Raw genomic sequence first — 14636 nt, 5'->3', positions numbered from 1 at the left:
AAAGGGCTGAATTATATAGTCTTGTGAACTGTTGATGAACTGACAACTAACACTGTGTAACCATGGTATATGTGCTCTGAATTTTGCGTACTGTACGTTTGTATTGGTATTATTTATTAATAGTAAGGCTTTTACTGGGCCATTGGCTGGCCTTTGTTCATTGCTAGGTAACTCCAATCTTTCTATTTTATTTCTCCAGGTATTGAACAGAGCATAGAACAGGAGGAGGGTCAGAACAGATCCTCAGCTGACTTAAGAATACGCAAGACACAGGTCAGTGACATAAACTTTCTGGTGTTCCCAATAGCTCACAGTACACAAAGTAAATAATGTGTGAGCTAGCCTGATCATTCAGAGACAATGCATAGTTTGAACAAAGAATATAACATTCCATTTTAATTTAGTTATGAAATTGATTCCAAGTGTATCTGTGCACCATTGTCCGTCGTAATTTTTAATTGCTTTTGCTGGTGGTGGCTTTTACTAGGAAACTCATTAAAGCATTGTAAGCCTTGGTCACCTTTTGTAACTAAGCCAGTTACCCCATGGGATTACATTGCAGCATTGTGGTACATATGCCAACATACAAATCACTAGAAAATTAGCTGGCACCCTTTCAGAAAGAAGTAATACTGACAGACTCCACCCCCTCCCCAAAAAAGGACAACTTAAAAAAGGTGAAAATAATTTTTAAAAATGCATAACTGCAAAATAGCATAAAATAGAGGACCTTGAGAAAGATCACTGCTGGGATGTAATTGTATTTTGTAATGATGTTCTACAATTCCATTTATTTTTGATGCAAGGTGGATCAAGTGGTCTCACTCATAATATACACATGTCACATTTTGGTGAGAGTAGAGCAGACAATGAGCTTCCCATAATCTAAGCTGTATAATGTACTTATAATAGATATGTATTTTAATATATTTAAAAAAACACACACATAATATTCCACTTGCATTATAGGAACAAATGTGCAGTGGCAGATTTTGAAATGTTCCATGATTGAGGATTGTACTCATCGGCACAAAATCCATCAGAACACTGATTTTTTGATGCATTTTGATGTATTTTGAGTATACTGCAATCGTGTTTACACTGGTTCTTTTCTGCTCTACCTACATTCAAAGTAACAATCTTTAATAATTGCTACCATTCAGCTTAGTGCTGCTATTTCCCACTCCCTCGTTCACCTCCTCCTATTCATCTCCTCTTAATAATCACGCTTCCACCCAGTAGCATCCACCCCCATATCTTGGCTGAACGCAGTCTACCACCTCCCCACTACCATCCAAAATGGCACCTTTTGTCTTCCCTAGCCTGTTTTCTGCAGTGACACACTTTTCTTTCTTCCCCCACCACCCCCTCCATCAACCACATTGACATTTGTCCGCCCTCTAAACCCTACTCCATTCACCTGAGACTGTTACTCTAATAGAATTGAAATATGCTACAGAGTACAGATGGGAATTTGGATCCTGCATTATTATGGCAAAAAAAGGTCATGATCTCAATGAATGGCCAAATGACCTACTTTTGGTTTTGTATTCCTAAATTCCTGCACTCAATTTAGTCTCCAGAACAGAAGAATAGTAAGGTAGGTGCCAAGATTGACAGTGAAGGATGGAATGGAGAGTGACACTGGATTGATTCAACAAATGTTAATTTGTGATCTGACACCAAATGATGATGGCCATGATATTACAATCTGAACTCATATAACTGATGTTCTACGGAAAATGTGAAAGCAACACCTACCTAGTCACACTAATGTTTGACTCCAAATTCAGTGGGTAGTTGACTATTAAAATGTGTCATTATATATCAGAATCATTCCCTGCATCTGCAAAACTGACCCATACAAAACTACCCCAGATGTTGGTATTTTTGTTCCAGGGTGGATGGCTTTTATGAGAGTCATGACAAACATTCCCATAATCAACATGGAGGCTGCTGGGTACAGAGACTTAGTTGGGTGGGACTGTGTATGTGTTTGGGAAGTGGGGGCTGGGGATTGGCCTACCATGGTACATTGGCACTTTATTATTCAAGATATGAAAAACATCAATTTTTAAACAAATTCTAGCCCTCACCCGACACATCCTCTCGCATCTCACAGACTTCCCATGCTCCATCCATACCAGCCTGTACCCAACCTCCATGCCCCCCTTGACATCCATACAAACCAAAGCACCTGTACCTATTCATATTGCTCTTTTTGGCCCTAGTGCTAACTTATGCCAACCCATACCCCCAGAAGCTTTTGCCCTTATCCTTCCATGCCATGTTACTCACTACCCACATTGGCACACAATTGGACCCATGCTGAGGTTAAATTACATTCTTTAAATGTTTATTGATGAATTCGGTATTTAAAAACAAATCTCTTATTTACAAAACCCATTCCTATTTTTCACTTCCTTTAATCCCTTATGGAAATAAGCGTTCAAATTCATAGTCCTAATTTAAAAGGAGTGGGCAGAACCTTTATTGCCAAGTGCCAACCCTGTAGACATTTATGCCAGGGTGTTATGTTAGCTTAGTGACGAGCCATGCCCCACCCACCATCAATTTTCCTTTCACCTAATCATGCTAACTCACCGAGCAGCCATCACAGCCAAATCTCAGTGCCCATGCTGAGTTAAAATGAAGGTTTAAATGTCAACCACATGCTTTATTTAAAAAAAAGAAAAACGCATTCATAAAAAATTTACATTTCACCTCCTTGAATTCTATAATCTCTTATAATGAAAAATAGTTCATTTTCATTTCCTCAGTGCTGCCTGTGCCAGGTAGCAAGATCATCTTGATAACCACCAACATATTAAAAATTGTCATTACTAATCTACAAATATAAGTATTTCTTTACCTTAAATGTATTCTACAAACTGGCAGTGCTTATTTTGAAAAGCGCAAAACAATTCCATTTTAATTACTGATGCTTGTATAAAGTGTTTGTGTTAGTTAGTAGGTGAAGACTGTTTGGGTCCTTGTTCTGAGCAGCACGCTAATGAGACAGTTTCCCATATGAAGACTCAAGAAGTTGATTCCTAGGTTCACTTGCACCATTTGGTCAATGTTGCCAGCTAGATTAGATGGTTTGAACTGACTCAGAAAGTACATCATTGTAACAGTGGTGAAATATATTCAGACTGAGTGAGGAAGGGCTAAATGGCTCCCATTTTCTCCCACTTCTCATTTGACTGCAATAGATTTTTTGAAAAGGATTTAGCTGTCAACTTAGCAAATTTTTATCTGTTTCTCTGCTGCGCTCAAAGCAGGCTTAATCGGTTAGGTTTTAGACCCAGAAACGTTTGCAGCCCAACTTGTCCATGTGCCCAGTTTTCACAATTAAACTAGTCCCGTTTGCCTGTGTTTGGTTCATATCCCTCCTTACCTGTCCCATCCGTGTATCTGTCCAAACGTTTCTTAAATAACAATATTGTACTTGCCCCCACCACAACCCCTGGCAGACTGTCATCAAACTCTCTGTGACACTTTTGTATCTCTCCCCTCTCACCATAAACCAATGCCCTCTAGTTTTAGACTGCCTACCATGGTGAAAAGCTGTTGGCTATCTATCTTGTTTATGCCTCTCATGATTTTATATACCTCTATAAGGTCACTCCTCAGTGTCCTACACTCCTTGCAAAACGTCCCAGCCTATGTAGCCTGTCCTTATAACTCAAACTTTCCAGTCCAGTTCACATCCTAGTAAATATTTTCTGCACTTTTCTAGGTTATTAAATCTGCTATAGTATGGTGACCAGAACAGCATACAGTACTCCAAATGTGGCCTCACCAACATCTCTTGAGTTTTTTTTTAAGATAAGTGGATAGTTTTGTATCTAATCCAGTCTGAGTAAAAATAATTGAAATAGGCCCAAACTTTCTCTCTCTCTCACCAACAAATACTAAATTCACACTCCCACAAATCAGTTAGAGAGCGTATGAACAATTTAAGCAATTTCGAAGGATATACAGTGCTTGTAGGTTAGCGATGTGACTGGCTTCTGGTTGAACTGGTGGGATCCTGCTGCTTTCTGTGCCCAGCTGGTTAAGCATGTAGCTGGATAATATATTTGTTCCTATGGAGGCTGAGTTAAATTCTTTTTAAAATTTTTGCCTGGGTAGTCGATACCAACAGAGAAGTTGTCTAGAGAAAGAGAGAGAGAGGGAGAGAAAGAGAGGGAGAAAAAGAGAGGAAGAACCCACTTCAGAACTTACTCCTTTAGCATCTCATTTGCCTGTTCTGGTCTACAGAGAAAATAATTACTTAAGCACATACAGGCCAAATGGTTTGGCATCTTAGCTCTCTTCAACTAAGCAGTGGCCCACATATGATCATGGCTTGTGTATTCCAACACCTAGGAGAAAGTGAGGACTGCAGATGCTGGAGATCAGAGCTGAAAATGTGTTGCTGAAAAAGCGCAGCAGGTCTGGCAGCATCCAAGGAGCAGGAGAATCGACGTTTCGGGCACGAGCCCTTCTTCAGGAATGAAGAAAGTGTGCCAAGCAGGCTAAGATAAAAGGTAGGGAGGAGGGACTTGGGGGAGGGACCTTATCACCCTCACCTTAACCTCCTTCCACCTATCGCATTTCCAACACCCCTCCCCCAAGTCCCTCCTCCCTACCTTTTATCTTAGCCTGCTGGACACACTTTCCTCATTCCTGAAGAAGGGCTCATGCCTGAAAGGTCGATTCTCCTGCTCCTTGGATTATTCCAACACCTGCTTTACACAATGAAATTATGTTTGTGCGTGTCTTTCATGGTCAGTGTTCCATTGTCTGAGGGATTATGTCTAATGGTTTTTCTCCACCCAATTGAGTACCCAGATGATTATCCTGAAACTTTGCTCTGGACACAATACTCGTTAAGTTTTTTGTCACAATGATCCCAGTTTGAGACTTGAAAATTAATTCTTGGCATAAATGTCCACAGACTATTGAAGTTTTATTGATTTGGCTTTGAGTTTTAAGTAGTTCAAACACAGAGTAATCAAGGTCTTGAGCTGAATTGTTAAAGTAAAAGGTAGGTCTACCATAATATTGTTACACAAGACACAATTGAGATTTTGTCAATACTATTGTATGCTGAAAATGTGTTGCTGGAAAAGTGCAGCAGGTCAGGCAGCATCCAAGGAACAGGAGATTCGACGTTTCGGGCATAAGCCCTTCTTCAGGAAGGCTGAAGAAGGGCTTATGCCCAAAACGTCGAATCTCCTGTTCCTTGGATGCTGCCTGACCTGCTGCACTTTTCTAGCAACACATTTTCAGCTGTGATCTCCAGCATCTGCAGACCTCACTTTCTCCCCCAATGCTATTGAATGGTCTGGATCATATCTAAACATTGAGCAGCAAGATAGGAGAGAGACTCTTGTGGAACTATTTAGCTTTTTCCAAAAAGGTGGGGGTTGATCTGTAGAAACACCATTTCCAGGTGGTCATGAGGACTGATTCATCGCACTCCTTCAAAAAGGTATGATATGTATTTATTTGAAAGCCATAAGGTCACAGTTCCAAAATGTTGATATTTGAGTTTATAAGCAAAAGTTTGGGTGCTCTTTCAGATTATCTGAATCTATTTGAAGGGTTAGAGGAAAATGTGGGACAGGGGTTTCCTAGATATGTTGAAGGCCTCTTTCCTTCATGCCCCAAGAGTTAGGGGATAAAGGAAGAAAGGTGGTCTGGTGGGTCTGGGAGGTACATGCAAAATGAGGTAGAACAAGCATGTACAAGCTTGTCCTGCAGATATAAGGGCATAGGGTCTATAATGGAAAGATACTTCCTTATTCTTGTGGCCCTTCATAGAATTCTGTTTCTGTCACATCAAGCAGCAAAATGAGGAAACTGTGCAGCAACAGTATCATATTTTCCAAATTGGAGAAGAATCTTAATAATTGGAGAAAGTTTGGGACATATGAAGTGATGCACATTTCTTAACATGAGGTGAAACAAGGGTCATTATTATTATCCTGCCAATGAGGTGATGAGAGATGTAGAATAGCAAAGCCATTAGTTCATTCTGGCAGGCGCAACGTCTGGAAATGAAAAGTTTTAGAAGAGAAAGTTTATAACTAGTTGAGACCAGCAAATCTATAGTTGCACATTTATTCAGCTGCATGACAGTTACTGTTTGTAACAGTATGCCATTGTTGTTTATTCAATGTGAGGGTTATTCAATGTGTAATTGCACAGTGTTGCTGTTTATTTAGCAGGGTTAAGGTTTAACTGCACGGTGCTCTTGTTGAGTGTTATGTTTCATTTGAGACTACACAATGGTACTCAATTTTCAGTCCTAAGTAGTGCCTTCCCTCATTCACTATTTATGTGAGTCGCATCATGTTAGTTAGGAAAGTCTGAAGGGTTTTTTTTTAAATGCTTGTTTAAATATTTCACTAAAATATCATTGATTTCTGGTCCTACTCTCTTTAAAGCTGTATTTGTCATTTATTATTGAGCTTTTTCCTAAAATGTATAATACAGCAGTGGTGGTTTAAAGCTGAGTTAATATTACAGCAGTGGTCAGATGACAGCTGCCTGTCCAATGTTTCTGACACTTGTGTTTGTGTGGTCGAGCTGTTCCTGCGAGAACTGAGTACACGCTAGAATGTCACAAACAGCAACAACTACGGATGACGCCTGCCTACATGTTCCAGGAATGGCGGAAACACAGGAGCTTTTGCCAAGTCAGTATTCTGTCCTCTGCAGTATGGCCGGACTGGTTCCATCAACCCCAGTAAGCCAAACAAACCACAACTGCTAGTCATTTCAGATATAGGCTGCCCCTGTCTTCTCTCAAAGAAATAACTGAAAGCCCCCTTCTTCCGTGGTGCTGTGCTTGAAGGCATTTTAATATTCACAGCCAGCACTTGTAAACTGAATATAAATGAGCCTTAAGGATGACTTGAAAAAGAGCTGTACAGTACATAATTTACAACGTTGACTTACCCTGGCGCAGCGAAACAGATCTGGTGCCTGATTTATGGTTCTTGTTGTTTCGATATTGAACAATTCCCTCTGATTAGAATGCGATGTCAGAAAGTGGTTTTAAAACTGCTTTTAAAGCAGCATATTAAATTTAACTTCATTGTTGGGCTCACTGCTGTCTCCATTGTTCAGGAATATTATTCCTTGCTTCACTGCTGCACTGCCAGTGAGATCATTTTCAGGTTCACTGGCAGCCCGTGTGGGCCACTTAAATACAGTTGGGAGTAACACAGCGATTGAGACACTTGTTTTCACTCGCTCAGATGCTGGGGTTCCGTGATATTGTCAGTTTTGATGTGCTGCTGACTTAGCCTGATGAACAAAGGGATATTTCCCACTGACCTTGCTCATAGCCGCATAAAGCAGTAATCAGTGGGTATTGGTATACCATCAAGCCTGTGTCCTTGCACTTAGTAACTGCCTTCCTTTGGACAAAAGCAATGAGAAATTGCATTGAACGTGAATGGGGAACTCAATATACACTGAGGAGCAGACTCTGAATAATCCATAGTGATCTATTACACTGTCAGCCTGCAGGCTTCTTCTGCAGTGTAGGACTAGGAGGCAGCTCGGTTACATTGTATTAAGCTGCAATATTACAATCATAAATCAAATTGTGGCATTCTCCTAAAATGTTTGCCTCGCTTTCCTGAATGATTGTGCTGTAACTGGTAAAACTAGAGAAATTCAGAACATGAGCAATAAAGAAATTGCATTAACCTGGCTGTGAATTCATTGTTTTATCAGTTAGGCAGAGATGTCTCAGAAAACTGCATGCAATCCTTTGCCATAGCAACACTGCCTCAGTAGCACTGGCTGTATACAGCTAGTGTCAACCTCTCTCACAAACTTTCAATTTCAATCCAGTATTCCGTCTGGAAGAGAAAAAGGAATAATTTAGCTTGGCAGGTAAAGGAGCAGTGCTGTCATCTGAAGTTCATGGGGCAACATAAGGCTGGTGTCAAGCATGTCTTTAAAGGCCTGTGGATGTAACTACGTGTATCACTGCTCATGCCCAATGCTGCTGATCAAATGCAGCAAAGCAGAACTAATGGGTTCTGAATTGTACATATCACCAGGTTTTCAAGGATTTGTGGGATGAGGAAGAGGAGAAATGAGTCAGGGGACAGTCAAAGAAGTACAGAGTGAGGGGACAGCAGGAGGAGATTTACATGGATAGAATTTAATCACCTCTGCAAGCAGGTATAGGGATGTATGTATTTAAGAAACCATAGTTAACAAAGGGCTATTGGCATGTGTGTGTGTGTGTGTCTGTGTGTGTGTGTGTCTGTGTGTGTGTGTGTGTCTGTGTGTGTGTGTGTCTGTGTGTGAGAGAGAACTAATTGATCATTTTTAATTGAGATAAGATGAAGAGGCTAGCCTTCTTGAGTTACCACAGTCAGTACAGGGATTCAATGCTGTTTGATTTATTCATGCTATTCATCTAAGCTAATGAACCAACTCCCACCTCCTTGGTATTCAATTTGGAATGAGCTCATGCATATTTTTATTACTGCAAAAATGTACTTAATTTATTAAAAAAAAAGTCATCTGAGAGTACATACTCAACAGTTCTCGTTCTGTTCAGTTGAACCTTTCCAATGAGGAAAGAAACACAAATGATATTTTGGAACTTGAAGTTGCAAATAACAAAGAAGAAAATATTCACATTTTGAGACAAAGAGGAAGTCTATTAACTGAATGGACCTCCATTGTAGTTTGGCAAAAAGGCCTTGGCCGGCGATTTTTCCCCACTGCACCTTGGCAGTAGCTGTCCTTTGCTTTAGTGTGTCCCTCAGCACATACCCCTGGACCTTGGAATGTACCAGTCTACAACACTCCGTTGAGGTCAACTCTTTACATAGGAAGTTCAACAAATTTCAGGGGCAGACCATAGAGCATCTTTCACCGAGTTGGTGGTCTTCCAGACATTGTTGAAATCGGTTGAGCTTGAACATTTGTTTTCGGGCATTTCGTCACTGTACTAGGTAACATCATCAGTGAGAGTCTCTGGTGAAGCACTGGTGGTATGTCCAGCCTCTCTCTTTCTAGGTCTTGGTTTCTTATGTGATGTCATTTCTGTTTTTTTTTCCATCCCTCGGCATCATGGTAGCCCATAAACCTACCAACACACTTTTTTTGTTGTAAATATTTTTATTGAGAAAAAATACTTTTTTTTTTACAAAATTTCATAATCAGTACAAAATAGTATAAAATATAATGACAATAACAGAAAACAAACGATTCCTCTACTCCACAATCTACTGAGGAGAGAGGGGAAAAAAAAACCTACAAATACTGCAATTCAATAATAACTAAGAAAAAAAAATCTAAATTAACCAAGTTAAACCAAGGTAAATTAGGTTATATTCAGTTAAGCTACTGCACTCAGTGCAATCCCACCAATGCTCCCCATCACCGGGAGCATTAGTAAGCAAACCCGCATTTGGCCGGGACCCCACCACCACCACCACGTTCCTTTCCCCCCACACCCCCTCCCCCGGACTGACTTGTCTACATGTCTACATAGCCCTCATGTCTACACAAAGGCCCTGACCACTTTAGCTGAAAAGTATACATCTGTATAATTCAGCAAGGGCCTCCACATTCTATAGGACAGTTCTGTTTTCTGGTGCATCATACTCATAAGGAGGTCCACGGGGATGTGCTCCATAACTAATCTATGCCAGCACGGAAGTCCTGGGGGGATTCTCCGATACTCAGCTCATTGGAATGTTCTTCCTTTCACAGACTGAAACAATACTGAACAGTTTCTTTCCATGCAGATCCAAAGAAGGGAGATTTGTAAACCCAAGTGGAGGGACACCGGATCCAACTTAACCTCAGTTCCCAACACTTCTTCCAGAACACTCGCTATTGCACCCCAATACCTATGAAGCTTGTGGCATGACCACAAGCAATGAGTAAGTGTGCCAACGCCTATTTTATATTTGGAGCACATTGAGGATGCTCTAGTCTTAAATTTCACAAGCTGCTCCAGTGCCAAATGAGCCCTGTGGAGTACCTTCCGTTGCATAACCGGCGTCCTGTTACAAATCAAAATCTTCCTTACATTCTCCCAGATATCCTCCCACACCTCTGACAAGATTTCCACCACAATTCCTATGTCCATATTCCGCATAGCCGCCCAATGCCCTTCGAAACATTACCTCCTAACAAATGATAGAGGGTACTGACCAAGAGAGCGCCCGTAGGCCGGAGCACTCTCCTCTCTATATCTGACTTATTGTGACTAACCATCAGTGCAGTTTTTTTCTGTATAAAGTCCCTAACCTTCAAGTAACAAAAGAGGTCCCTCCTGGATAACTCATACTTCTGACTCAGCAGCTTGAAAGACATCATAACCTGCCTATCAAATAAATCTCTCAAACAGGAGACTTCTCTCGACTCCCAGAGCTTAAAGCCAGAGTCCATTGACCCCAGCCAGAATCCTAACAGTCTTACTATGGAAGTGAAATGGGAGGTTTTTTGTAAGTTTCCCTCACCTTGCCGCATCATTCTCCATGTTTTAACCGTGTTAAGGATGAGGTTTCTGCAATGGTCCATAACAGTCCTGATCTTGTCTATAAACAACAAATTGATGAGGGGCATTTTGCCTGAGAGGCCTCGATGTCCAATCAGATTGACCGTGGATCCTGGCAGGCCCAGTCAGTCATATAGGATAGTAAGGAACGCAATTGATATTTCTTAAAGTCTGGGAAATCCAAACCTCCAATCCCCTGCGGAAGCTGCAACTTGGCACGTTTAAAAAAAGACTGCCTATGATGCCAGATGAAAGATCCAAACCAACTGTAAAGCCTCCATAGTGCTTGCCTAGGCAGTCTCATAGAGAGCATTTGGATGGAATATAATAAATGAGGAAGAACATTCATTTTGACCAGAGCTATTCTACCCAAGATATGGGAAGATCCTCCCAGCGCTGAAGGTCCCGCCTTATCTTCTCTAGCAACTGCACAAAGTTAGCTTTATATAAGTGTTAGAAGTCCAGGGTGATAAAAATGCTAAATACAAGAAACGTCACTGTGACCACCTGATAGGGAAACGGGTTCCATCCCCAAGATTGGATATTCTAGTAAGGCCCCCCAAAGGCATGGCCTCTGACGTCATAAAGTTAATTTTGTACCCTGAAAACAAACCCCACGGTGGCACAGTGGTTAGCACTGCTGACTCACAGCGCCTGAGACCCAGGTTCAATTCCCGACTCAGGCGACTGACTGTGTGGAGTTTGCACGTTCTTCCCGTGTCTGCGTGGGTTTCCTCCCACAGTCCAAAGATGTGCGGGTCAGGTGAATTGGCCATGCTAAATTGCCCGTAGTGTTAGGTAAGGGTAAATGTAGGGGTATGGGTGGGTTGCGCTTCGGCGGGTCGGTGTGGACTTGTTGGGCCGAAGGGCCTGTTTCCACACTGTAAGTAATCTAATCCAATCTAATCAAATAGATTAATCACTTGGATTAACCTAGATATCATCAGATCAGTTGATAAGAGAAGAACGTCATTCACATAAAGAGTGATCCTACCTCCAGGGCAATTATTTTGGGGTCCCTTCCAATGGCCTCTCCCAATGGCTCAATCACCAATGTAAATAATAGTGGTGAGAGATGGCATCCTTGTTGACTGCCTCTGCCGAGACTAAAATTATTCGACCTTATACCATTAGTGAGAACCGATGCTCTCTGGTCACTGTATAGCACTGCCACCTGCCTGGCAAAAACCCCTCCAAGACCAAACCATTCCAGTAAATAAAAGAAATACAGCCACTCCACCTGGTCAAACACTTTCTTTGCATCCAAGGAGACTACCAAGCCCAGAATCAATGCTTGTTGGCATACCTGGACCATGTTTAATACTCTTCTAATATTATTGGTAGACCTACGACCCTTAATAAAACCTGTCTGGTCCTCCTTTGCAGTGAAGGGCAAAACTGTCTCCAACCTTAACGCCAGCATTTTTGACAGAATTTTAAAATCCACGTTCAGTAACGATATGGGCTTGTATAAAGTGCAATCCTCTGGGGCTTTCCCTTTTTTAAGAATAAGAAAAATACTTGCTTCTCTCCGATAGGATGGGAGGCAGTCCTGACTATATGAGTAGTTATACATGTCCAACAGTGGCCCAGCCAGTGTTTCTATGAAGTCCTTATAAAATTCACTTTGAAATCCATCTGGGCCAGGTGCTTTACCACTCCATAGCTGCCTCACTGCCTCCTGTATTTCTTGGATTGTCAGGGGAGCTTTCAGAAAAGATGCCTGCTCTGAAGTTACTCCTGGAAGGTCCAAGGTCTTAAAAAAAGGACTCCATCTTCATCAATCTGTCCTCACAGCCCTCCCACCGGTACACCTTAAAGTAGAACTTCATAAATGCTGCACTAATCCGTTTGGCATCCCAAGTAAGAGTACCAGCACTCTCTCTGATGGATGTGATAGATTGGGGGGCATTCTTCTTTCTGGCCAGGTACACTGGATATCTACCTGGTTTATCTCCATACTGAAATAACCACTGTTTCGCAAAAGGGATTTCCCTCTTTGCTGTCAGGGTGAGCACAGTGTTCAAAGTAGCCCTGAGGGCTGTAGTCTACTACAATTTGGTTACAGACGGTCTGTCAAAGTAAGCTGTCTCAGCTGCCTTCGGGTGAGCCCTGAGCAAATGTTGCTGTTCTCCTCTCTGCAGCTTCCGGGTCGCTGAGTAAGAAATAATCAAACCCCCTGCATAGGCTTTGGCAGTCTCTCAGAGCACCAACGGATTACTGGCCGTACCCAAATTAATGCCCCAAAAGATTTTAAATTCCCGTGGAAGATACTCTATAAACTTGCTATCCTTCAAGAGGAAAGTGTCCATACGCAAGTGCCACGAGCCTGTCTCTTTACCATTGACCTTGACCTCCATGCACACTGCCACATGATCAGAAATGGCTATGTTCCCGATTCTGCAAGACAACACCAAATTCACAAAGGTCGATGGGACTAAAAATATGTCAATCTGAGTATAGCACTTATGTGGATTAGAGAAAAAGGTGACATCCCTGCCTTCAGGGTGAAGACATCGCCACACAGCCACCAACCCCAGCTTCCTGTTCACGTCCACCAATTGTCTGGATTGTATCCTGTCCACTTCAGGGTCAATAAGTCAATTAAAGTCTCCCCATATAATTGTATGACGCGCCCCAAGGGTCATCAACCTGGAAAGCGCATGCATTAAAAGTTTGAGGGGATGGGCTGGGGAGCAATATACATTCAATATCCCATACTCCTCTCCATGTATTAAAGCTTTAAGAATCATAAAGCACCCATATCATCCTTAATTTGGTCTAAACAGTTGAAATGGGACATTCTGCTGAATGGTTATAGCAACTCCTCTATTTTTTTAATTAAAGGATGAGAAAAACACCCGTCCGAACCCTCCCTGTTGCAACTTCAAATGCTCCTTATCAATTAAAGGCTACATCGACCCTTTATTTTCTAAGGCTTGAAAGTATCTTTTTTCTCTTAATTGGTGAATGACTCCTCTTAACATTCCAGGTGCACCATTTAAACGAATGGTTAGCCATAGCCATCCGAGACAGTGCATGACCCCCCCACCCCCCACCCAGAAGGAAAGACCCTACTCATAGCGTGCCAAATGAAAACAGCTTGTATAAATTTAAAAATACAACTTCCAATACCACCAAATCAAAACTCCTAACAACTACTTCTGCAACAGACCAACATACAGCACAGCACAAATGAAAGGAGACTTTGCCCGTTGCCCACAGGGGGTGCTCATACTACCCACTAACCCCTCCATGGCTCCTTCTAGCTGAAGCCATGCCCCTGCTCCAGACAACATAAAGTAAGAAAAAATATACACAACATCTTATAACAAGAAAGTTAAAAGTAGGCACTCAACACGTCCCATCCATATTTTAACCCTAGGCACTCCTGGTAACAGAAATATATAACCTCCCCCCAACCCCCCAAATTCTCAGCCCTGAAGAAGGGTTATGCCCATAACATTGACTTCTGCACCTCCTAATTCTGCCTGGCTTGCTGTGTTCTTCCAGCCTCCTGCCTGTCTACACTGGTAATATGTCCAGCAGAAGCTCTGTTCATCAGCTAAGGAAACCCAGGTGAGGGTGGGAATACGGTTGGCAGCAGGAGCAAGGGATTGACTCTTAATGCGCCAACCTCCTTTCCCAATGACACATCCCTCAATCAGGCACTGATTACTTTTAAATGAACCGGTCTTCCAACTTTCTTATCCTTCTCCACCCACCCCTAGCACTATGTTGTATTTGGTCTCCATGTGTGGCAAGTCCCAAAGAGGCAGTCTCAACTGGAAATTAAATTCTAATTGGTAGCATGGTAGGAAGATAATCCATGAGTTTGATGAGAGCAGAGGTGGGAAGATGACAGGGTCTCCACTTGCCACGTTCCAATCCAATTAAAGGACCCGTCACATTTAAACTTACCTTGGGGGAGGGAATTAAATTCCACCCAAAATCTTTGGTGGGAATTACTTCGTACACAGGACGGTGAAGATGCTGCTAAATGAAGAAATTGAAGAAGATAGCAGTAATAGCACTTGATGCTCAGATGAAAGGAGAGAATTGAGGAATTATATCAACAAGGTGAAAGGGATAATTAAAA

General features: G+C 41.9%; 1 protein-coding gene across 2 annotated transcripts in view; it reads left to right on the top strand.

Annotated features, from left to right (window-relative positions):
- LOC132830551 (syntaxin-1A-like) overlaps positions 1 to 14636 on the top strand; it is a 234073-nt gene that overhangs the window by 142685 nt on the left and 76752 nt on the right. For both annotated transcript variants that reach the window (XM_060848334.1, XM_060848335.1), the window contains exon 5: positions 200 to 273. In XM_060848334.1, coding sequence (XP_060704317.1) covers positions 200 to 273 — 74 coding nt within the window. The remainder of the gene's footprint in view (positions 1 to 199; positions 274 to 14636) is intronic.

The sequence above is a fragment of the Hemiscyllium ocellatum genome, chromosome 31 (assembly GCF_020745735.1).
Source record: "Hemiscyllium ocellatum isolate sHemOce1 chromosome 31, sHemOce1.pat.X.cur, whole genome shotgun sequence".
NCBI classification, from domain to species: Eukaryota; Metazoa; Chordata; class Chondrichthyes; order Orectolobiformes; family Hemiscylliidae; genus Hemiscyllium; species Hemiscyllium ocellatum.
Note: the sequence above shows the minus strand (reverse complement) of the source record. Positions and strands in the feature narration are given on the sequence as shown.